This window comes from Carcharodon carcharias, chromosome 12 (assembly GCF_017639515.1).
Source record: "Carcharodon carcharias isolate sCarCar2 chromosome 12, sCarCar2.pri, whole genome shotgun sequence".
NCBI classification, from domain to species: Eukaryota; Metazoa; Chordata; class Chondrichthyes; order Lamniformes; family Lamnidae; genus Carcharodon; species Carcharodon carcharias.
Window position 1 is genome coordinate 132,889,969 of NC_054478.1, and position 25,766 is coordinate 132,915,734.

At 47.2% G+C, this 25,766-nt stretch overlaps 1 protein-coding gene across 2 annotated transcripts in view; it reads left to right on the forward strand.

The window, feature by feature from the left end:
* The window catches only part of LOC121284830 (ATP-dependent 6-phosphofructokinase, liver type-like), a 60,898-nt gene extending 52,798 nt beyond the window's left edge, over window positions 1-8,100 (forward strand). For both annotated transcript variants that reach the window (XM_041200598.1, XM_041200600.1), the window contains exons 19-22: window positions 1,457-1,568; window positions 3,459-3,558; window positions 4,083-4,188; window positions 5,828-8,100. In XM_041200598.1, coding sequence (XP_041056532.1) covers window positions 1,457-1,568; window positions 3,459-3,558; window positions 4,083-4,188; window positions 5,828-5,975 — 466 coding nt within the window. In that variant the 3' untranslated portion in view covers window positions 5,976-8,100. The remainder of the gene's footprint in view (window positions 1-1,456; window positions 1,569-3,458; window positions 3,559-4,082; window positions 4,189-5,827) is intronic.
* Window positions 8,101-25,766: the final 17,666 nt, after the last annotated feature.

The following is a 25,766-nucleotide window of genomic DNA, read 5'->3' on the forward strand; positions in this document are numbered from 1 at the left end:
ATGAAGCTTTTGTACCTGTTCTACTTCGTGAGTAACTTGCCAAAGGGGGATTCTGCTTGTCTTTTTTTCTTTGAATAGGAATGTGTGGCATTTGTCCCTTTCTGTTCAGTGATAGACCTTTTCTGTTTTTAGCCCTGAGATGAAAGGATAGCAGAAGCTTCAGCTCTAATCACTCCGACAGACATGATGACTCACAGCCTCCAGCCTTCCCCCAAACAAGTTTCCCACCAGCAGACTATTATTGGCCGGGATCAGGTTCAGGCAATAGGTGTTCAGCGCCTTCCTCCCGTCTGCACCCCTTTCTTCATCAAAAAGCTGTCATGGTGCTCAGAGGTTTCTCTGCTGGCTAAAGTGCGACAATTTCGGTGCCTCTACCCCCACCACCAACCGCCATCCCCAAATGAAGATCAGTCAACTCAGCACCAACCAGGAATTCAACCTGGCACCTTGTCTGATTCCTTCAGTGCAGCTCCTAGCTCGAGTCTCACACGTGGGATTCTTGAAACGCCTACTGGCGATGGAGGTGGTTTGCTTTGCCTTTGCCTTTGCCACAGAGTAACTGCTCCCAGGTGGGCTGCCAGCAAGGCTAAAGAGTCTCTCACACCCTTTACAATACAGGATGCCACCCGTACCCATTGGGCACAAATGCCTCCAAGTGCACCCGGGTGAGACTCGCTTGTCTGGCTTGCAGGTCTCCTGGGAGAAGGTGCTCGCAAGAAAACATTCCGTGGGGAAGGCAACAGGAAACCAGCTCCGCTATTGCCACGCGATCCAGGGATTGTCCCGGTGCTTGGAGCTCTGGTTCTGCAGGTCTTGCCTGGAGTGGGGCTCAGACGCTTCACCTTCTCACTCAGAGGCGGGATTGCTACCACTGAGGCAAAAAATGCTGTGCCTACCATCAAAGCGCCATCATCTCAGGCCTGAGAAAGTACTGCTGAGCTGGGGGTCCAGATGTTACGGACCCCTGCATACAGGTGGGAATGCCCCAAGCAGGAGCTGTGCTTGCTGGAGGGCACTTGGAAGTTTTAAAGACTGAAATTGATAGATTTCTATTCGGAAAGTGTATTAAGGGTTACGTCACCAAGGCAGGTAAATGGAGTTATGGTAGTCATCAGCCAGAACCTAACTGAGCTGTGGAACTGGCTGGAGGGGCTGAGTTTCGTCCCGCTGTTTCCTGTGCAAATGCTGACTGATCTTTTGCCTCGTGCTCCTGGACACTGGGCCTGGGGTCAGAGCCCCCGGGCACTGGGTCTGCGAGTTACCTCTCACTCAGTTAGCAGTTTCTGCTTTGGAGGTGGGGAGAGGGTGAAGAATTGGGCACAGCGAGGAGAGCAAGTCTCCTCACCAGAGGATGCTTGAGGAGGACTAGGTGAGATCAAGGAGACCAGTGGCTGCTGTGTTTCCATAAAGATTTGCTGTGAAATTTCTTTCTCTCTTCCCTTTTCTTTTTCCCTAGAAATGAGAAATGCCACCAATATTACACCACAGAGTTCTTATACAACCTGTACTCTGCCGAGGGAAAGGGTGTGTTCGACTGTCGAACCAACGTGCTGGGCCATATGCAGCAGGTAAGAGACACCCAGGATGGAGAGTCAAGAGGTCCAGCTAAAGGATCAATGAGATTAAAACACAAAACCGTATTCCAGGAAATTTCAAACAACTGACTAAACACTCCAAGACTTTGTTCCCGATCATTGTGGATCCCAGACTTTGATCCCGATCATTGTGGATCTCAGATTCTTATCCTGATCGTTGTTAATCTCAGATTCTGATCCTGATCATTGTGGATCCCTGATGCTGATCGCTGTCGGTCCCGGCCTCCGCTCCCGATCGCTGTCGGTCCCGGCCTCCGCTCCCGATCGCTGTCGGTCCTGGCCTCCGCTCCCGATCGCTGTCGGTCCCGGCCTCCGCTCCCGATCGCTGTCGGTCCCGGCCTCCGCTCCCGATCGCTGTCGGTCCCGGCCTCCGCTCCCGATCGCTGTCGGTCCCGGCCTCCGCTCCCGATCGCTGTCGGTCCCGGCCTCCGCTCCCGATCGCTGTCGGTCCCGGCCTCCGCTCCCGATCGCTGTCGGTCCCGGCCTCCGCTCCCGATCGCTGTCGGTCCCGGCCTCCGCTCCCGATCGCTGTCGGTCCCGGCCTCCGCTCCCGATCGCTGTCGGTCCCGGCCTCCGCTCCCGATCGCTGTCGGTCCCGGCCTCCGCTCCCGATCGCTGTCGGTCCCGGCCTCCGCTCCCGATCGCTGTCGGTCCCGGCCTCCGCTCCCGATCGCTGTCGGTCCCGGCCTCTGCCATCCTCCTGTCCTGGATATTGACAAATTGGCGTTAATATTTACATTGAGGGAGGGCACTCGCAGGCGCTTTATCAAGGGGCATATCTGGAGAATCCATGGACATGGAGGCCTGGCTGGTCTTAAAAATTTCCAGAATGCTGGCTGTATTCACCGCTGGCCTGTGGGAGCAGGGATTTGGTGACAGAAAGCTGCAGTCAGTGGTCCTTTGGGAGGATGGTGAGGGGGTCTGAGGGCACTAGGGGGTCAGTGGAGATGTCCAGCATGATCGTGGGAGGCCAAGGCTGGGGAAGCCCATGGACTGCATTAGAGGCTTTAGAATGGAAGCAATCCTGCTTCTCCCGACACTCACTCCAGGAATTCTGACAGAAGAAATCCTTTAACTTAACTGGTCCTCTTCTGACCATTAAGCTCCTGTCACTGGGGTCTTCTGCAGGGCACCAGGCAATTGGACCTTAATATCATGTCAGAGTGCCAACAATGCCATTGAGCTACAGTATTTTTACTTCATGTAGGCCTCTGCCTACATGATCATCTTCCTCAGCCTGAAGCACTGGTACTAATGTTATAGTGGCTGGAAATGCTGCAGCTTGGGGAAGCTGGTGATGTAACGATAATGTCACTGGACCGGTAATCCAGAGGCCCGGGCTAATGCTCTGGGGACATGGGTTCAAATCCCACCACGGCAGCTGGTGGAATTTGAATTCCATAAATAAAATCTGGAATTGAAGGCTGGTCTTAGTAATGATGACCCTGAAACAATCATTGATTATTGATTTTAAAACACCCTCTGGTTCACTAACGCCCTTCAGGGAAGGAAATCTGCCCTCCTTACCTGGTCTGTCCTACGTGTGACTCCAGACCCATGGCAATGTGGTTGAAATGGCCTAGCAAGCCACTCGGTTCAAGGGCAGTTAAGGATGGCAACAAATGCTGGCCTTGCAGCGGCGCCTACGTCCCACATGAAAGAATGACAATAGGGTTAGTGGTGGGCTCGGGCTGTTCCTGCGTTTTAACCTTTTTCCTGCCCGTCCAGTGTTTGTGGGCCTGGTGTGGGAAGGAGTTAAAATCAAGGCCTTTATATCTCATCAGGGAGGGCAGTTCATCCTGTTTGAGTCTCTTCGTTCACACGCAAGCCTTTCCATTCATTTTCTCTGCCCTCTGTTGCCAGGGCGGAGCACCGACACCATTCGATAGGAACTTTGGGACGAAGCTGGGTGTGAAGTCCGTGCAGTGGTTGACGGAGAAACTCCTGGAAACCTACAGGAAAGGTGCGCTGTAGGAGCTGGAAAATGCTGAGAGAGTCGGTCAGCGAAGCAGGGGAGAGTCGTCCCAGGTCACGCTGAATCCAAAGCTACCATAACCCTATTGAGGAGTCAGAATTACTGAGAAAAACTGGGCCAGAGGGGAATAAGGAAGACGTCCCTCGCAAACAGTTAGGAAGGGATCAAATCCCTGATCAAACATAGAAGGATTGGGAGAGGAAGACGTTGAGGAAAGCTCTCTAAAGCATTGGGGGACTGGTGAGAAGCCCCTGATAGTTCTGAAGCTGGGAGTAGTGACTAGCTTATTAAATTTGGAAAATGCTCTTTTCACATTTCCTAATCAGTGGATTGATTCCAGTCCCAATAAATGAAGACACAGGTGAGGGGAGTAGGGCTGGAGCAAGCGGGATTGGAGGGGGGGGGGGATTCCCAACAGCATTCGTTATGGCAGAAGCCAGGGCTTGTGGGCTTTGGAAAGGATATCCACTCTAATCGCCTTTTCTGTAACCCAATTGCCTTTTCTTGGATAGGGCAAGTCTTCGCCAACTCTCCTGAGACGGCCTGTGTACTGGGAATGAACAGGAAGGCATTGGTTTTCCGACCAGTTACCGAACTGAAGGCAGAAACGGACTTTGAGTAAGTATGGGTCGTGGGGAATGGTGGGGGAGGAGGGTGAAAATCACAGGGTGTAAGCCTGTGTAAGACAAGGAGTCTAAAGGCTTGGTCAGAGACGCAGGAGTCTAAAGGCTTGGTCAGAGGTGTAGGTTTTAGACAGGAGGGAGGGAGGAGCATTTGGGAGGGAATTCCAGAACTTAGTGCCAAGGCATCTCGAAGGCACGGCTGCCAAGGGCAAGCTAAAATAATCACTAATGCTCAAGAGGCCAGAATAGCACAATAGGCCCCACCAGCTATTCTCACTGCTCAACATGGCGATTAGAAGTCACCAGAAGTGTGATCCCACACTCTTGTGCCAGGCACGCTCCGAGAGTGTAGAGGTCAGGAGGTGAGGCTACAGCACTGCTGCCTACCTGCTCTGAGTCATGCCCTCCAGTGGGCAATTTCAACGTTTGGATTTGTCCCTCAGATCCAGAAACGTGTCTTCCAGGATCACTGATATTGCCAGTGGCAAGAAGTGCTCCAGTACTTTCAGACATGATTGAACCAGACAGTCCATGCCTGAACCTTAACTTGTCATCCAGCCCATCGCTAATGAAGGCATTGAACAGGTGGTGAGGACCATAGGAACAGGAGGAGGCCATTTAGCCCCTCATGCTTGTTCTGCTATTCAATTAGATTATACCTGACCTTTGTTCGAATGCCATATCCTAAATACTCTTACCCAATGGAAATCTATCAATCTTGGTTTTGAAACTTTCAGTTGAACCCCCAACTTCAACAGCTCTTTGGGGAAGAGAGTTCCAGGTTTCCACTCCTTTTTTGAGAATTGCTTGCTGACAACACCATGAGTGTAATTATAATTTTCAGGCTAAGCCCCCTTGTTCTGGAATCATCCGTCAGAGGAAATAAATTCTCGCTGTCTGTCCTATCATACAATCAGAGAATAGTTACAGAATACAGAAGGAGGCTATTCAGCCCATCATGTCCGTACTAGCTCTCTGCAAGAGCATCTTGGCTAGTGCCACTCCCCTGCACTTTCCTCATAGTCCCATCATTTTTTTCTGTTCAGGTGCTTATCCAATTCCTTGTCGAAAGCCACAATTGAATCTGCTTCCACCACCCTCTCTCTAGCAGTGCATTCCAGATCCTAACCACCCGCCGCATAAAAGCATTTCCTCCTGTCGCCTCTAAGTCTTTTGCCATTCGCTTTAAACTGGTGTCCTCTGGTTCTCGATCCTTCCACCAACAAGAACAGTTTCTCCCTATCCACTCTGTTCAGACCCCTCATGATTTTGAATACTTCCATCAAACCTCCTCTGAATCATCTCTTCTCTGAGGAAGCTAGCCCCAGTTCTCCAATCTGTCCACCTAATTGAAGCTCCTCATCCCTGGAACCATTCTCTTAAATCTTTTTTGCACCCTTTGTAATACCTTCACTTTCTCCCTAAAGGATCCAATGAAGGATAAAAGGCTATTTATTGTAGAGAGAGCTGATGGATGGAGGTGGAGATTAGGGAGGTCAATGGAGATTGTCGGTATTGCTGGAGATCAGGATGTAAATCTTCTGAGAATTTTTCTTCAAAATTTGGGGCTGCAGTTTGTCTTTTGTGATGTTGCTGCTGAGGTTTAAACCTTTAATTCTCCGTGTGTCTGACAGGCACCGGGTGCCGAAGGAGCAGTGGTGGCTGAGGGTACGGCCCTTACTGAAGATGTTAGCCAAGTACCAGACGCACTTTGATGACTACATCACAGGCAAGATCGAACACGTCAACAGGCGGAGCCTGAGCGTCGAGTCTGGTTTCTGAGGCGAGTGAGCGCTCACAGCCACCTTGGGTCTCCCTGTCACTGCGTTTTAACCTCATTAGCATGAAATGAACATGGATTAGCGTAAAACAGTTTGCATTTGTATACACCTGTAATGTAGAGAAACATCCCAAGATGCATCACAGGGGCACAATCGGACAAAAAAGGAGCTTTACACACCAGGTGGCCACGTTCTTGATACATATGGGTCATATGTCAGGCTTAATCCCCAAGGAGAATAGTTTCAGGCCTGTGAGAAAGTAGCATTTTTGATCCCCTCCAACACACACATTCTTCCCCCAACCCGTCCCTCACCTCATGGGTCTTCTACCTTATGTCTCTATCTTCAAATGGCCCTTTTCCGACACATGAAAGCAGCTTGTGGCTGCAAAACTGGATTCTCTGTCTCCATTCTGCATCTCTGGTAATCTCTCCCTCCCTTTCTTCCCTTTTCCCCCCCTCTCTCTCTTTCTTGCCCCTTCTCTCCCTCTCTCTTCCCCACTCCCCTCCCTCTCGTTCAGATTCCTTCCTTTCACCTCTCCTCATCTATCCCCACTGCTTCTGGGGAGTTTGGTGCAAGGATAACACAGGCATCGTGCGCTATCCAATGCCACAATTTGGGGCATCACAGCACGTTGATTATTGTTCCAGAGAGCATTTTTTTTTTGGGTTGCTTGACTTAGTTATGGTGTATCAAGCACAGTGGACTGTATAGCACGTAACCAGCCCCTCCACTCAACACACGTGTACCAGAGGCTGTTCAAGCACAGAGGGCGGGGAAGGAGCTGCACGACAACATTATTCTTTCAGTGGGAAGGGAAGATCTACTACCTCTCACAGTGACCCTGGACAAACGCACATGAAAAATATGATTGAGAATAGTTGGGAGAAGGTGCTGGAAAGTTCAATCCATGAACACAACAGATGATGCCCTTAGGATTACCTTAATAGAAGTAGTGACTAACTGGGTAGAGCACCCTCCCCACCCTGTCATAGAAAGTCCAAGGCTGGCACTGAGATAGCTACCTCTCCACTTCTAAGTGCATCAAAGCATCTTCCCCTAAATATCATACACTGTGCATTCTGTGACACTGATGCTGATTACCTAACCCTAGTCAACACCTCGACCCATTCTGGCTGTGCTTAACTATATCTTAACTGTTAGATTAGCTCCTGAAATGAAGCCCTTTGAGAACACTGTTGACACTTGCACATTCAGTGATAATGTCCCATGGAAATGAAGCTTGGCTTCTCTTGACTGCAGTGAAGGCCAGGGATTTAGAGAATTCCAATTCATTCCCTCCTCTGGGAGGTTAATTATTGAGCCTGGGGAATTAATGACAGACGGTTATTTGAGATTGTTTTCAGATTGAAAGGATTCATGTTTTTTAAAAAAGAAAGCGTAAAGGAGCACTATCTTCAAAAAGCATTGACAACCTAATTACAGAAGACAGAGGCCAGCTGCTATGCTCATCACTCCCCCGATAATATTTATTATCTTGCTCTGTGTGTTTGTGTCCATGTAAATGAAAGTTCTCCAATGCTCATTTAAAGATGACAGTGCTCCATTAAATACTACAACAGTATTCTCTGATCATGTAACCATTCAGGAACTGGTAAATCAGACCCTTGTAAAGCCACAAGGCGAGCAAGGTGAACTCTGACAGTCGAGGCTGTTGTCCAGTGGGTTAGTGCATGGTCATTCTAGCCAGGATGAGGGAATGAGACTCTCCTTCACTAGCTGGTGAAAGACATTCCTCCTGCCAGTGGGCACAAAGCCAATGACAACGTAGGATGACTGGAGTGGGGAAATGCCTCAATGGTGTACCAGAGGGCTCTTTCCTGACATTGGGCATGAGGCCAGACTAAGAGTTAACTTTATTGCAGACCTGGGAGGGTTTGAAGCTGCAACAGGGCATTGACAATATATATACATTCAACAGTTTAGAATTTCCAAGAAGTAGTATACATGGCTTTTTAACACCAAGAGTAAGTTTTTACTGGCCATAATATGCAAGTAGTGCAACGTGTCTGTGGACTGTGTGTATATAAAACTGTTTATCATGTACTGATAATGGATTGTGACCTGGATAGATTATATTGTGATTAAATCTGTATTGTGCAATGGCTTTGTCTGTGAGTCTGGTGATTATTGGGTTTTGTTTTGAAATTCCCCTTTCCTATCCACCCAACCCCCAAAATAAAATGGGATTGGTTATGAGGACATCCCACGCCCATGTACCTAACAGGGGAGCATGAGGAGGGGACAGCAAAGTGGCTCCCAACATGCTGCAAATTATGTTCATCTTTTCTTCCTCCTCCTGGGCTGAACCTTTCACAGAAGATACCCGGGAGGTGAGATTTCCCCTGGTTGCTCTGTGCTGGGCGTTCACTACTGTCTGTGAGAATGAAGATTTCCTCTCTGCTACTGTTGGGGATTGTAAATGGATTCAGCCGGCAGATGGAATGCATTTGAGTGTCGCCACTCACAGAGAAAAGGAGCTCGCATTTCTATAGCAACTTTCACAACCTCAGGATTCCCCTTCACAGCACTTCACAGCCAGTTCTGAAGTGTAATCACTGCTGTAATGTACAGGCAGCAATGTCCCACAAAGAGCAAATTGTGATCATGGCCACATAATCTGTTTTAGCTGTTGAGTTGAAGGATAAGTGTTGCCCTAGACATTGGAGAGAGCTTTCCTGCTCTTCCTCGAAATGGGATCCTTTATGTCCACCTAACAGCAGACAGGATCTCAATTTAACTTGCCATCTGAAAGTCAGCACCCCTGACTGCACAGCACTCCCTCAATACTGCCTTGGAGCACCAGCCTTCATTTTATGCTGAAGTCTCCAGGGTAGAGATTTGAACCTAGCACCTTCTGGCTCGAGAGACGAGAGTGTTCCCACTGAGCCATAGTCACGAGAAAGCAGCCTGAAAGGACAAAGAAAAGGAACAGCCTCACGAGCCAAGAGCTGATTGGAAACTTCTGATAGTTTTGAACAGGAGCCCCCCTGCTCCCCAGGGTGTTATAAAAAAGAGGGCAGTTCCAACTCTGGAACACAATTAGCTGTTGACAAGTTAAGGCTTCTGAACTTTAATCAGAAATCTAGTGCATGACCCCAGTCTGTTAGATTTTGGAATGAGTGTAACGTGGCAACCCAAGGGGGAAAGGTACAGGAAAGAATACAACACCTTGCATTTATATAGTACCTTCAACGTCATTAAAACATGCTTCAAGGAGCGTTATCAGATAAACCAAACCACATGAGATATTCGGAGGGGTGATTAAAAGTTCATTTAAAGAGGTGGATTTTAAGGACGGGGGAAGGGAAGTGGAGGAATTTTAGGGAGAGAGTTCCAGGAGTTGATGCCAAAATGACTGAGGACATGATGGCCAATGATAGGCAGAGGAAGTGGGGGATGCCAGAGTTCGTTAGAGGAATGCAGTTTTTGTTGGACTGGAGGGGCTTAAGATTGGGATGGGGTAAGTCCACGGAGAGATCTGAGGACAAGGACAAGAATTGTTTTAAAAAAAAAGAGAAGTTGGTGAACTGGAAGCCAACGTAGGTCAGAGATCACAGGGGTGATGGGTGAACGAGACTTGGTGCGAGATACGGGCTGTAGTTTTAGATGAGATGATGCTTGTGGAAGGAGGAAAATGGTTGGCGGTCGGGGTGGAGGGTTTGCTAGTATCAGCAAGGAGAGCATTGGGATCGTCGAACCTGGATGTAATAAAAACATGTTCGAGGATTTCAGCAGCAGATGGGCTGAGGCAAGAGTGGAGACTGAACAACATCACAGAACCCACTCATCATTGTCCTCTTCTATCACTCGCACCGTTTAAATTTGATCAATGAAGGATGTTTCGAGTGTAAGTGCCTGTGTGAAATCTTAATCTGGTGATGGCTGGTGCATCAAGAGTTCAAACGCAACAGCTGAGTGTTAGAGCTGAGCTGCCCAGGCAACATGGTCAATGATCATAGCAGTAAATAAAAACACACAAGAGTGTGGAAGAGTTCATGTGCAGTAAGATAGAGGGATGTCTGGTTGCAATGGATTGAGAGGTAAGCCTGTAATGATCCTTGAAAATAGCATTTGTCTCAAGTTATAAATCACAGCCTCTTCCATTGATGATAATGTCACATACATGTGTAAAATTAATTACTGCCATCCAATAAACACTGACTTAATTATGATTTCATTTGCCTTGCAGTCAGATTTAAATCCTAATCTAGTCAGAGAGGTTCTGCTGATTAATATAACAGTGAGTTATTACAAGACTATGATAAAAAGCTGTTCCAATAATTGATTTCCTCCTACCCACCATCCTGTTAAATTCTGCCGGTTCTGACCACTGGAAGGTACATTCACTTTTGCTGATTATACTCCAGCCAAAATGAAGCCTCTCCATCCTTAACCATTATTTAGGAAAAGCCAAGTGATGTAAGGAATTGTTAACCTGTACCTCTTCTGATTCACTTTGCTGAATTTCTCTTTGGCTTTGAAGGTGTTTGCACCTTCCATAGTTCTGTGGCTGCTAGCTAGGCCCTCAGCAACCCAACTGCCCTTCTCTGCCAGAACACCTTTGGCAGTGAACTGGCATGGGGGGCAACAGAGTTACATCCCAACATCCGCAGCTTTCCAGCTGGAGTCATTGGTTAGTAATTGAGAACTGGAACCACGGCCAATCCTCTCTTCCCTTCCCCCCCCACCCCCCTTTCCATTGGTACTCAGGCCAAATGACTTGCAGCTCTGGCTGAGGTCAGTTTATTTCACAAGGTCAAGTGTGGGCCACTTGTGGTCTGTAGAGCTTCTTGCTGAATAAACTCACTACACCGTTTGAGAGCATTTTTTTAAGTATTAACTAAAACTAAGAACCTGCAGATAAGGAAATGAATGTTACAGCTGGTGGCACTCCTGGGTGTGTTAACAAATTAAGGGTTCTAGTAGAATCATTGACTTGCAACAGAGTGACAGCTGTTTTCACATTGAACCTCACCCTCCAAAAGTAGAAGTGACCTTTTTATTGATCATTTTTCCCTTGTATAGTTACGTGATCCATGGAAACACGTTTACCTGACTTTACCCCTTACTTAAATTAACATAACCTCGTTCTACTCTGCTCATTCCCCTTGCATTGGCAGATTTACAGAGTCTAGAGGCAAATAAAATGAAAATATTCATTTGAATTGTGAAGCATTAAAGAATTCAGCAAATGCATCGAACCCTTGCATTTGTGCAAGGTTTTCAGTGTGGCAGAACATCCCAGATGTCTACATGACTGATCATCAAACAACGTTTGATGCTGAGCCACACAAGGAGCTATTAGACAGATGACAAAAGGTTTGCCAAAGAGGAAAGCTTTAAGGAGTATCGTAAAGGGAGAGGGAAAGCAAGGGAGGTAAAGAGGGTTAGGGAGGGGATTTCAGAGCTTTGAGCCTTGGCAGTTGAAGGTACTGCCACTGGTGGAGTGACAACTGGGGATGGGTAAGAATCTATAATTGGAGAAGAGCAAAAATGGTCAAGTAAAGCAAAGTTCATGATGAGTCAGTTACCCATTCTAAAAACTTTCTTTCACTATTACCTACACAGCAAATTCTCTATCTTCCCATCACAGTTCCAGCCTTGGAACTTGAATGATGAGTTCTGGAATGTAAGCCAGACATGAATGAGTCCTCAGTCTCGCCCTGTTTCCAGAACTAACCCCTGAATTCAAATACCTCCCAGTTTTCAACCTAATGCTTCTGTTGACGACAGCATTTTCACTATAGCCACAGCAGGCCAGAGCAAATGCAGCAGGAGCTCACAAGTGTCTTTCACATGATCCCACCCAGCCTTACAGCTAAGGAAGAATTTGTTAGCCTGAGCGGTGCACACACCAGCCAACTGCACGCGTGATGGGCCCAAGGGATCTCTGGTTCAGGACTCATTGTGAAACTGGTGTTAGGCTCCTTAAATATGGAATAAGGAGCCTCGCCTGAATGTAAGAAATTAGTCCAAATTTGAGCAGAAGTAGACTGTGCATGGTCTGCCTAGTCCTTGCAGTTTCACAGTGACCCCTTCCCCCTCCCTCAAAAGATATACAGGAGTCCCACTGCTTGGAGACAGACACTTACAAAGTCCAGAATAACATGCTGGGGAATGCACTAAAGCTTGCACCAGCGGCCGCAAAGGCTCAATGGGGAAAGGTCACTGTCTAAGGCTGTTCCGTCAGTACACTAAGGAGTTGGAAACCGTGTAAACCCCTCAGCGTTTGTACGTTTGATGTGAAATGAATGTTGTAACCATAGCCGGTAATTAATTGTAAGTATAGTGAGGCACCTCAGAGTGCCACCTACTGTATTGAAAGAAACTGGTTGATTTTGCACTTAATGTAATTTAAAATTTGAACTGTTATGAAATGTACCTTTACAAAATTAATGAGCAAAGTATATTTTGGGGGGAAAAATAGCTTACAGCTCACCAAACTTTTTAAAATAAGGCCTTAGGCCTTATTATTATTATTATTATGATTTTAATTTTGTTTTGAGCGATTGACCTAGTGGATTTCCATCCCTAGGAACCTGGACTGGAAAGAGTTCCCTTCTCCAGCATCAATGTCCCTCCTCCTGATGAACAGAAAAAGATCATTAATAATAAGCTCAGCTCTTAATTAATGTTTAGACTAAATCGTCTCCATTCGGCACTGCAGACCTCCTGTGAGCAGCCACTGTTTATTGCCATAACCAAAACCGCTGGTGAGCGAAGTTAATGTGTTAATTATATTTTGCGTTGACTTAGCGCTATGCTAATTAACCTGACATGCTCAACGACAAATGTTAATCGCCAATTAAAGACAGCTTGGTCACCATCGCCGTGCCAACCAATGCGAGGGTGGGAGACGGGCCTGACTGAAGGCCTTTGCAACCCGACTCGGAACCAGCTGGCCTGGTTGCCATGACACCACCCATTACTCGATCCCCTGACCCCACTGCAGGAGACTGGTGGGGAGCAGATTTAGGAAGTGTTTCTCACAGCAAATGAGATTCCAGGCCCAGCCCATCAAATCTCTGCCGTGTGACAAGTCCTAATCCCCTCTCCTGCTCAACCCGTTTCCATGACAATATCACATTTCCCCCCTTGTACTCCTGTATTGTGAGGGTGAATTTTTGTGGGCAATATCTCCCTCTTAAGGGGGTACGGTTTTAACAGGCACTTGATAGTCCTGCTCGGTTAGGAGCCCATTCTTCACGGGTGACACACCGGGCAGAGGACATCAAGGGCTGTTCAGCCATGGTGGGCACATCGTGCCCCAGCTCGATCCTGACTTCCTCACGCGCACGTTTCCTGGAGGCGGTCATTTGATGGCGACCAGGAATGGGAGTGCGTGGTCTGCCCTTTCATTAGCCTGGGGGCACTGAGGCCAACTGTACCAGGCTGATGTTACGAAATGACATGGGGCTTTCACGTGGTAAACCATGACACAAGAAGCAAGATTAATGGTGGGAGGAGGTGAGTGCCAGGTGCAAGATGTGTCGTATATTGATAGACATGTTTTTATTTTCCTTTTCAAGTAAAGGACAACATTTACACTCTGCCCAGTCCTAGGAGGAGGGGCTACTGAAGGCAATAATGTGAAAGGACAGTAAGCCAGTACTAATGAATCTTTTTCTGCTGGGTCTGTCAATCCAGCTCTTTCACATCACTGGGCTCAGCAACCCTTCCCTGTTCTCCACATGGAATACTCCACTTGCCAGGATGAGTGCAGCTCCAGCAACACTCAAGAAGCTCAACACCATCCAGGACAAAGCAGCCTGCTTGATCAGCACCCCATCGACCACTTTAAACATTCACTCCTGCCACCACAGTGGCAGCAGTGTGTACCATCTACAAGATGCACTACAGCAACTCACCAAGGCTCCTTCTACAGCATCTACCACAACCTCAATCTCCACCACCTAGAATAACAAGGGCAATAGATGCATGCAAACACTACCACTTGAAATTCCCCATCCAAGTCACACACCATCCTGACTTGGAAATATATCGCCGTTCCCCCACTGTCACTGGGTCAAAATCCTGGAACTCCCTCCCTAACAGCACTGTGGGTGTCCCTACACCACATGGACTGCAGCGGTTCAAGAAGGCAGCTCACCACCACCTTCTCAAGGGCAACTAGGGATGGGCAATAAAAATGCTGGCCCAGCTAGCAAGACCACTTGCCTGGAATGAATTTAAAAATTCTGCCATTGTTATTCCTCCTGATTTGATTGACTCTCCCTTATTGTTTAAATAAACATATTAAAAATGAATAGAAAGGTTTTGAAAAGCTTAATATTAACAAGATCAGGAGCAAGAAATAACTTAAATGGGTCAGTCCCTCTTTAAACATCCAAGGGAACCATCAGCTTCAGGTTGGAGTTAGCAACAGGCTCCATTTCCCACTGAAGACAAAAGGTTCAGCAGGTCAGAACTCAGCGTAATGTTCCCAGGCACCAGAAGATGGCAGTCATCGTCAATCTTCTTATAGAATGGCAGTAAGCTCTGTGTTTACATTAGAAAGTCCTTCACCCTTTCCTTTGTCTTTGTTTCATGTGTGTGATTCACATTATTTCCATTTTCCCACCGGTTTTCTGCCCACTTCACCTGAAGTTTTAATGTCCCTGAGGTGCCACAGCCACCTTCTGGTCCCCCACCCCTGACAACATCTGCTTTCCTTAGACTGTCAGCCTTGAGTGCAGAAACATACACATATATACTTATCCAACACATATCCTCACACTTACCAATGACACAGACTCACACACACTTAACCAATACACACTCTCAGACTCACACACATACAACTGATACACATTCTCAGATTCACACACATACAACTGATACACACTCTCAGACTCACACACACTTAACCAATACACACTCTCAGACTCACACACACTTAACCAATACACACTCTCAGACTCACACACACTTAACCAATACACACTCTCAGACTCACACACACTTAACCAATACACACTCTCGGACTCACACACATACAACTGATACACATTCTCAGATTCACACACATACAACTGATACACACTCTCAGACTCACACACACTTAACCAATACACACTCTCAGACTCACACACACTTAACCAATACACACTCTCGGACTCACACACACCTAACCAATACACACTCTCGGACTCACACACACTTAACCAGTACACACTCTCGGACTCACACACACCTAACCAATACACACTCTCGGACTCACACACACTTAACCAATACACACTCTCGGACTCACACACACCTAACCAATACACACTCTTGGACTCACACACACTTAACCAATACACACTCTCAGACTCACACACACCTAACCAATACACACTCGCAGACTCACACACACTTAACCAATACACACTCGCAGATTCACACACATACAACGAATACACACTTTCAGACTCACACACATACAACCAATACACACTCGCAGACTCACACACACTTAACCAATACACACTCGCAGACTCACAGACGCTTAACCAATACACACTCTCAGACTCACACACATTTAACCAATACACACTCACCCAACACACACTTACCCGCACACACACTCACCCAACACACACTTACCCGCGCACACACTCACCCAACACACACTTACCCGTGCACACACTCACCCAACACACACTTACCCGTGCACACACTCACCCAACGCACACTTACCTGCGCACACACCCAACACACACTTACCCGCGCACACACTCACCCAACACACACTTACCCGCACACACACTCACCCAACACACACTTACCCAACACACACTCACCCAACACACACTTACCCACGCACACACTCACCCAACACACACTTACCCGCGCACACACCCAACACACACTTACCCGGGCACACACTCACCCAACACACACTTACCGCACACACACTCACCCAACACACACTTACCCAACACACACTCACCCAACACACACTCACCCAACACACACTCACCCAACACACACTTACCCATGCACACACATACACACAACACACACTCACCCAACACACACTTACCCAACACACACTCACCCAACACACACGTACCCACACACACATACACACAACACACACTCACCCAACACATACTTACTCACACATACACACTCATAAGAAATAGGAGCAGGAGTAGGCCATTCAGCCCCTCAAGCCTGCCCTGCCATTCAATAAGACCATGGCTGATCTGCCCCAGATCAACTCCTCTTTCATGCCAACTCCTCATAGCCCTCAACTCCTTGATATTTCAAAAATCTATCTGCCTCCTCTTTAAATACTTTCACTGATCTAGCCTCCAAAACTCTCTGAGGTAGAGAATTCCAGACATTCATTACCCCCTGAGAGGAGAAATATCTTCGCACCTCAGTTTTAAATGTGTGCCTCCTTATTCTGTAACTGTGTCCCCCAGTTCGAGAATCCCCCACAAGTGGAAACATCTCAACCTCTACCCTATCAAGCCCCCTCAGAATCTTGTGCATTTCAATAAGATCACCCCTCGTTCTTCTAAACTCTAATGAATAAAGGTCTAACCTGTTTAGCCGTTCTTGATAAGTCAACCAGTTCATCTCAGGAATCAGCCTAGTGAATCTCTTTTGAACAGCCTCCAATGCCAGTATATCCTTTCTTAAATACAGGGACCAAAACTGCACACAGTACTCCAGGTACGGCCTCACCCCAATAAACACTTACCCACACATACACACATGCACCCAACACACACACATAGACATTTCATTATGCTCACACACTCACCCAACACATACATAGAGTCATAGAGATCTACAGCACATAATAAGGCCCTTCGGCCCATCGAGTCTGTGCCGGTCAAACAAGCACCTAACTATTCTAATCCCATTTTCCAGCACTAGGCCCATTTCCTTGTATGCCATGGCATCGCAAGTGCACATCCAAATACTTCTTAAATGTTATGAGGGTTTCTGCCTCTACCACCCTTTCAGGCAGTGAGTTCCAGATTCCCACCACCCTCTGGATGAAAAAAATTCTTCCTCACATCTCCTCCAAACCTCCTGCCTCTTACCTTAAATCTATGCCCCCTGGTTATTGATCCCTCCACCAAGGGGAAAAGTTCCTTCCTGTCTACCCTATCTACACCACTCATAATTTTATACGCCTCAATCATGTCCCCCCTCAATTCTCCTCTGCTCCAGGGAAAATAACCCCAGTCTATCCAGTCTCTCCTCATAACTAAAACTCTCCAGTCCAGGCAACATCCTGGTAAATCTCCTCTGTGCACAAGTGCATACGTACATGCGCACACTCACACATGCACACACCCAGACACATTTACACATACCCACACCAACCTTATTTCCTATGTTCTCATATGCACACGCACATACTCTCACTCGCAGTCAGACATATGCTTTCCAGCAGAAGTGACTGGATAAGAGCCTGGAGCATGAACCCCGGCTAATTTTGTCCCTCTTTCACCCAGTGATGCTGAGGCCCTTTGCCCAGTATCAGCCCCCACCCCTCCCCAACACCCTCAGCAGCTGATCCAACTCAGATTAGCAATTGAACCCTTTTCTTTAAGATATTTTCCATTGATTCCAATTCTTGGATTACTCACTCCAAGTAGCACACAGACAGTCCAGCTGATACCAGTATCCTGCCTTTATTATAATCTCACAGGGTTTGCTCTCAATCAGCTTGTGTGCACTTACATTCCTCATTGAAGCCCCACTATGACTCTCAAGTGACAAATTCGGAGCTGTTTCACATTGTGGAATCTTACCCTTGAGAACTGGATTAAGACTGGCTAAAATGAACCTCATGGTCAGCAAAGAGATAGAGACCGTGAGAGAGGGAGAGAGAGTGGCAGTGAGAGAGAGGGTGAGACAGGATGAGAGAGAGACCCAGAGAGAGAGAGACAAAGAGAGGGAGACTCAGACAGAGAGGTGGAGATGTGAAACAGAAAGAGACAGAGAGTGAGACAGCGAGAGGCAGACAGAGACACAGGAAGAGACAAACAAGAGAGAGAAAGAGAGAAGGAAAGATAGAGACACCCAGAAAGGAAGAGAGGGAGCCAGAGAGGGTGTCTGAGAAAGAGGAAAAGGCAGGATGAGAGATTGGGGATTGACAGAAAGAAAGTGCAACAAGGAGAGAGAGAAATAGACATAGGGGGTGAGAGGCAGAGAGAGAGAGAGATCACAACAGGGAGAGGGAGAGACAGAAAGAAAGAGATGGAGGGTGAGAGACAGTCAGTCAGACAGATGGAGAGAGACAGCGAGAGGAAGAAACATCAAGAGATAGAAAGTTTGACCATTCATCTCATGGATCTGGGCTGGAATATATCTTGGTCCTCGGTACATTTCTCTTATTACTGAGAATCGTGGCTGGGGGGGGTGGAGGTTGAGGCTGATAATGTAGGACACTCGATTAAAATAGGAGGGAAGGGGAGGAATCAGGCAGGTGACTTTTAAAGACTGAAGAAAAATCATTGAGGAAGGAAAACACTGACAGCTGTGAGGAATGGTGCAGTTTCGTAGAGCGGAGGGTAGGCATTGGATGAGGAAGGCGCTAAGGCCTGGGATAACAATAGAGCTGGGACAGAATAGCAATGCAGCAGAGATGAGATCTGATTCAAGCAGCGAGGGAGGGATAGATCTGGGATGATTGATTGGGAAACAGCTGAGGTGGGTTTGTGTGTAACTGCACAGCACAAGTGTGACTCATTGGGCACTGACTAAAACTGGCAAGGATAGTTGGCACCGGAAACTGCAATGTCACTGGGTGCAGCAAGCATAATCAGTCAGACCAAGAAATAGGAGCTTCATCCTGAAATAGGAATCAAAGCTAAATTTTAACATTGTAAAGAGGCGGCTTATTCTAAAATGATAGAGAAATGCTCAGATTCACTAAAGAAGAAGTAATGGCTTCCCTGGAGAGAGTGCTGATGAGTTTAATGGCACAATTAGTTGACAGTGAAGAAAAAAAGAGAGACTTACTGTTCTTGACAACAAGAAGGGCTCCTTCATTTCGACTTTGCATGGTAACCAGAGAAGGGAAGCACCTTTTGGGGATTGATCAGCAATCTATAAAATAGTCCTCAGGGAAGAGACAGGAATAGTTGATTCAGCCTTTTACCCTCTCACTTGAGCTGAGAAATGAACCAGGGTTTAAACCAGGCTCCACACCAGTGAGCAGGGTTTTTCTTGTAATTAAAGAGAGTGCGTAATCCTGCAATCTTCTATTGTTTCCACACCCTACTAGTTGCCTGGTTTAATTGTGTCTGATGAGAAGCCTGCTGAGGTAGGCCCGATTATCCCCGCCAGCTACTTCACAAGGCAGTGAAGAGGGAGATCAGCAGCAAGAGCGATAGCTGACAACTGCACAGAGAGAATGATATGTCCAGCTCACAGTAAATTGCTTTCCACTTCTTTTTTTTAACCTCTTCCTTTTTGTGTGCTCCTATCATTAGTAATGGGACAGTGCACGTTCAGTCACGGCAAATAAAAACTTTATGAAACACTAATCTGGCCCCAGATGGAGTCTTGCGTCCGATTCTGGGCACCACACTTTGGGAAGGATGTGAAGGCTTTGAGGAGGGTACAGAAGAGATTCACACAAATGGTTCCAGGGATGAGGAACTTCAGTGACGTGGATAGATTGGAGAAGTTGGGGTTGTTCTCCTTAGAGCAGAGAAGGCTAAGAGGGGATTTGATAAGGTGTTTAAAATCATGAAGGATTAGATAGAGTAAATAAAGACAAACTGTTTCCATTGACTGAACATTGAATAAACAGGAGGAAAATCTACTTTACACAATGAATAGTTAGGACTTGGAGTGTCCTAGGGTAATGAATGTGGCCTTGAGAAGGAAGTTGGCTGAATAGTGCACGGAGTGAAATTTGCAGGGATCCAGGTGGAATGGGACTAACTGGATTGCTCTTTGAAAGACCCAGTAAAGACTCAATGGGCTGAATGGTCTCCTGTGCTGCATTATTCTATAATTCTATGGGGAAAATGGCTGTTTGACTGAATGTTCCAGGTTATCCAATCAGGAAACAAAGGGCCTTGTTTGCTTTCCAATTGGCTGAGAAGCTAAAGTACCCCCTCACCTTCCTGACACAGCCCTCCTCACCACACACCTTCCAGTTTCTGAATACTCAAAGACAAGGAAGACTTGCATTTTTATAGTGGCTTTCACAATCTCAGGACATCCCATGTGCTTTGCAGTCCCTCAAGTACTTTCTGAAGTGGCGTGTGCAGGAAACGCAACAGCCAGTTTCATGGGTAGGGAAAGGAGGTAGGTCTCAAGTCTACCTCAGCCAGACCAGGAATCAAGCCAGCACTGTTTATTTACTGTGTTATTCTGAACCACAGGCTGGTTCGAAGCTAACCAGCCCCGACTAATGACAAGACATTCAATCTTAGGTAATAAAAACTAACCAGGACAACGGGCAGAACACCCCTGCTCTTTTTCAAAGTCGCGCACTGATATTTTTCACGTCCACACATGAAAGCCTCGGTTTAACTTCTCACTCCGACTGTGTCAGTTTGGAGTTTGGACTCATGTCTCTCCTGAACCCCCATCTTTCGGAGTCAGAGGTGAGAGTTCTCCCCACTCATCCCTGGCTTTGACAGGCCTGTTGGATATCTCCAACAGGCCTGAGACAGCTATCCCCAACAGGCCTGAGATAGCTCAGAAAGCCATCTCAGGCCAGTTGGAGATAGCCAGCTCAGGCCTGTTGGAGATAGCCATCTCAGGCCTGTTGGAGATAGGCGTCTCAGGCCTGTTGGAGATAGCCCTCTCAGGCCTGTTGGAGATAGCCTTCTCTGGCCTGTTGGAGATAGCCAGCTCAGGCCTGTTGGAGATAGCCAGCTCAGGCCTGTTGGAGATAGCCAGCTCAGGCATGTTGGAGATAGTTATCTCAGGCCTGTTGGAGATAGCCAGCTCAGGCCTGTTGGTGATGGCCATCTCAGGCCTGTTGGAGATGGACAGCTCAGGCATGTTGGAGATAGCCAGCTCAGGCCTGTTGGAGATAGCCAGCTCAGGCCTGTTGGAGATAGCTGTCTCAGGACTGTTGGAGATAACTGTCTCAGGCCTGTTGGAGATATCCATCTCAGGCCTTTTAGAGATAGCCAGCTCAGGACTGTTGGAGATAGTTGTCTTAGGCCTTTTGGAGATAGCTGTCTCAGGTCTGTTGGAGATAGCCAGCTCAGGCCTGTTGGAGATAGGCAGCTCCGGCCTGTTGGAGATAGCTGTCTCAGGACTGTTGGAGATAGCTGTCTTATGCCTTTTGGTGATAGCCGTCTCAGGCCTGTTGGAGATAGCCATCTCACGACTCTTGGAGATAGCTGTCTTAGGCCTTTTGGAGATAATAGCTCAGGCCTGTTGGAGATAGCTATCTCAGGCCTGTTGGAGATAGCCAGCTCAGGCCTATTGGAGATTGCGGTCTCAGGCCTGTTGGAGATAACCATCTCAGGCCTGTTGGAAATAGCCATCTTAGACCTGTTAGAGATAGCCAGCTCAGGCCTGTTGGAGATAGCCAGCTCAGGCCTGTTGGAGATAGCCAGCTCAGGCCTAGCCAAGTCTCATATTTGCTACGGAAGATACATTCAAGATATTCATTCAGAAGTTTCAATAAAGTAAAACTCAGGTTTTGTAAGATTGCAAACCAGGCCTTAGGAGATTTGGAATTGCAGCCCTTTCCGAGAAAACAGCAGTTCATTTCCATCTTCCAGAGCATCTGTCTGTGTGGCCCAATTTGAGTGAGATCATAAAACAATGGTATATCTGCACTGATTCTTGTTTAAGGTTAAAGAGTATCTTCAAGAACTAAATTCATCTTTACTGCTTCTCTTTGAATAAAATGAAAATGGCAATCACTGCAGTATTATATCAAATGTCAGGAGCAGGAGGGAGAGTATGTGGCAGAGAAGGATAGACCAGCACAAACGGCATCTTAATTATTTCCTGAGTAGGGCTCAGAACACACAACAGGCATGTAAACTATTGTGTCTGTACTTGTTGTGGTTTGATGATGCCGTTAATGCTGATCCTATCTGGGGGGAACCTACACTGGTAAAATTAAATGTTGGTCTAACTGCAAGCTACCTCATTTCAGGTCTTCTTAAGGACTTCACCCATAGTGCTCACATTCAATCCATCTGTCTTAATGCAGGACAAGATCACCCACCCACAAGAGGGAGAGATCCCAGACCAGAGGTGGGACCTCGGAGCTCAGGACCCTAACTCCATTCGAGGAGCAGGTTGCAGAGCTGGCACAGAAGGACGCTGACCTCGTAGAAGGCATGGGCCTCCCTCAACAATCCACTGAGGAAGCTTCCATTATACAGTAATAACATGCAGACAATGACTGTTACTGATGTGTAATGTTTGAGCCTACCTAGTCAATCACTAATTCTCTCTTCTCTCCATTCCAGGTACCAGCAAGAAGAGGGAGAGGACACTGTCCTCCGCAAGAGGAAGCCTCAGCCCTCAGGCCACCTCGGAGAATGAAGAAGAGGGTCCCACACCTGTACTGTTGTCACTGTGCCCACAGGTGCTCTCGTGCACCCTCCACCAGCGTAGATGCACACATCTCGGTGGCTCCTAGTTCTAGAGTTGGCTCGGGTTCACAACCTGGTGATCACCTCACGAACACGTGTCCACGACAGTCAGAGGCAGTGGCAGCCGAGGTCTCTGGCATTTGGAAGACTCCTGGAGACCAGGTCGCTGCAAAGCCTCTGGAACTGGCCCTGGGAGAAAAGTTGGAGATGCAGGAGAACATCAGGCAGAGTTGTCAGAGACCGTTAGTGGAGTAGGGCAAGAGATAGATGAGTCCAACCACGTTCTGACTGATGTTGTGGCTCCGGCATGCAAGTGCATCAAAGCCTCCATGTGAAGGATGGTGGCTGCGTTGGAGACACAGGTCCAGCGGTTTCTGCCAGATTTGCGCTCGGACCTGCACACCATCTCTCTAGCCATTGTTGGGATCCAGCTGTGGCTCAGTGAGAGGGGGACGATGTACCTTGACCTCCCTCTAGGTGCCCTTTCTCCTCAAGGAGTCAGGGAGGGGCTATTAGGCACCCACAGGGAGGACGAGTGCCAACCAGGCATCCTGGGGAGCATCCATCCTGGACACCCCAACAGTGCCCTGCTGCTCCAACTCCCCTTGGACAGGGACTCCACTGCCTCCAGCAGGTCAGGCCAAGTAGGGCACATCCGCCCCACAGCAGGAGACCCTTAGCAGGCTGGGGTCATCAAGACCTCAGGCCTCCAAAGGACGCCCACCAAAGTCACCTCAGCCAACAGGGCATAGCAGTCATCAGGCTGCTTCCATCTCTGCCGCAGATGTAATGGCTGCACCCAGATGTAGCAATAAGTAAAGAAAGATTAAAATGTATTGAATGCCCATTGGTGACACGGGTGTTCATTCAATGCATATACTTTGCACTTCTCTAAAAATATTCTGCATTATTTCTCCTCTAATTCTCATGGATATTTGAGTGATGCAATGCAATCAGGGGTCAAACATCTTACCCCACCCCCCCCAAGGAACTCCCATCTGGAACTTCAGTTGCATTGCTTCCCACATGACCCCATCCCAGAGAGTATCCTTTATTTCCACGCCTACACCATCAGCAAAGGCACATCATATGTGACTATGATGACCGGCCAATACACATGTCACCCTTAAATCCCAGGCAGACATCATTTGGGATCAGGAGAATTGCTCATCAGGCTTGTCGATTATCCTGCTGCTGTCACCCTTTCCAGGTGAAGGACATCCTGGTGGACCAGAGATGGATGTGGTACAATTGCCCTTTGACCAGGGTAATGAGAGCCATGTGCAAGAAGCCTCACATGGACACTTTTCCACTTGTCCGCACTACCCTTGAAACTTGAGAGAGAGACCATTGCCTTGGTGGTGTAGAAAGACTAACCACATGAGCCCTCGTCAGCCATGACCATTCACCCAGGAGGATGGAGGTTTGGAGTCGTGAGTTGGAAGGCCATCATCAGCCGTTCTCCTGTGTAGGTGTTAATACTGGACAAGTTGGATCCCAGAGTGAAAGCTGGCTTGATAGATCCCAACTTTGTTTTTTTGTTAGAAACCATGGAGGTCAGTTAATGAACACATTCACAAGAGTCTGCCAGTGTACCTTTAACATGAAGAATAAAATGTTTATTAAATAATAAAAATGAATTATATTACACTAGACAAAAAGATTGGAAGGATTTCAATATAAATACCAGAAAGGGATTGAAATTCACATTATTCCTTTATATCCCAGCAACCCCTACAGACACAAAACCCAAGTGAAGTACTACCACTGTCTCATCACCAAGGTTTCTTGCTTGAGTTAGTCAGTCAAACTTTAGTTAGTTGCAAACAGTTTTCTTCCAGCAGACTCTGAGCATTTCCCCAATGGGTATCTCTCCCCGATACACCCAAAAAGTGCAATCCAAATCCACTATTACTTCAGCCTCAGGGGAAACACAAGTTCCCTAAACTCAATTCCCAAGCAGACTTGCAGTATTTTCTATTACAGAGATTAGACCTACTGCCTGCATTCTCTGGCTTCCACACACTAACTTGGGGAGGCAGTGGCATAGTTGTATTAGCACTGATTAGTAGCCCAGAGATCATGGGGTAATACTCCAGGGACCTGGGTTCAAATCTCACCATGGCTGATGGTGAAATTTGAATTCAATAAAAATCTGGAATTAAAAGTCTGATGATGACCATGAAATGATTGTTGTAAAAACCCATCTGGTTCATTAATGTCCCTTAGGGAAGGAAATCTGCTGTCCTTACGTGATCTGGGCTACATGTGACTCCAGACCCACAGCAGCTTAGTTGACAATTAGGGATGGGCAATAAATGCTGGCTTAGCCAGCAATGCCCACATCCAATGAATAAAAAAAATGCACACACTAATTGACCACCCTTCTTTGTTTTCCTGTCTCTGGACCCCTGTTGCTAGGCAATAGTACCATTTTTTTCAACTTTATGTTTTTTTAACTTCACTAAACTACTGACCTCTTGGTAACCCATCTCTTCTCTTGACGTTGTAAAACCTCTTTAAAAATGCATGTATACAAACAGGTCCCCAGACCTCCTGGCAACCAGCTCACAAAAAACCTCGAATGGAAACTAAAACTAGATTTCACCTTTCTTAGCACCCAGATACAAAATATAAATTAAATTTAAAGCTATATTCCTTTACATTCTTACATACATTATATAAAACCAGAGAGAGCATGATTCCTGCATGTTGGTTGTTTAATGAGCATTCATGAGATGAAAATGGGGTTCCTGATACAGATCCACAGGACACTCGACCGGCCTTTAAACTGCCATGAAAGTTGGGAGAACAAGATTCCAAACTAATTTCCCGCTCTCAAGAAACTGATTTTCAGCCTCCCGCCACATCTTGCCCCCCCCCCCCCATCCACCATGATCCCAACTGCTGGCAGGAGTGGAAGATTCCACCCAGAGAGTGAGACAGGCAGAGAGGGAGAGAGAACAGGAGACAAACAGGAAGAGAGAGAGAGCGCGGGGGGAGGAAGAGGGAGAAAAAGAGAGTGAGACAGGCATTGAGAGAGAGAGAGAGGAGGCAAACTGGAAGAGAAGGAGAGAGAAAGACAGAGAGTGAGACAGGCATAGAGAGAGAGAGAGACAGAGAGAATCAGAAAGTGAGGCAGGCACAGAGAGAGACAGACAGAGAGAGCAGGAGACAAACAGGTAGAGAGAGAGAGAGAGAGAGATGCATCATTAGCTTGTTCAAAT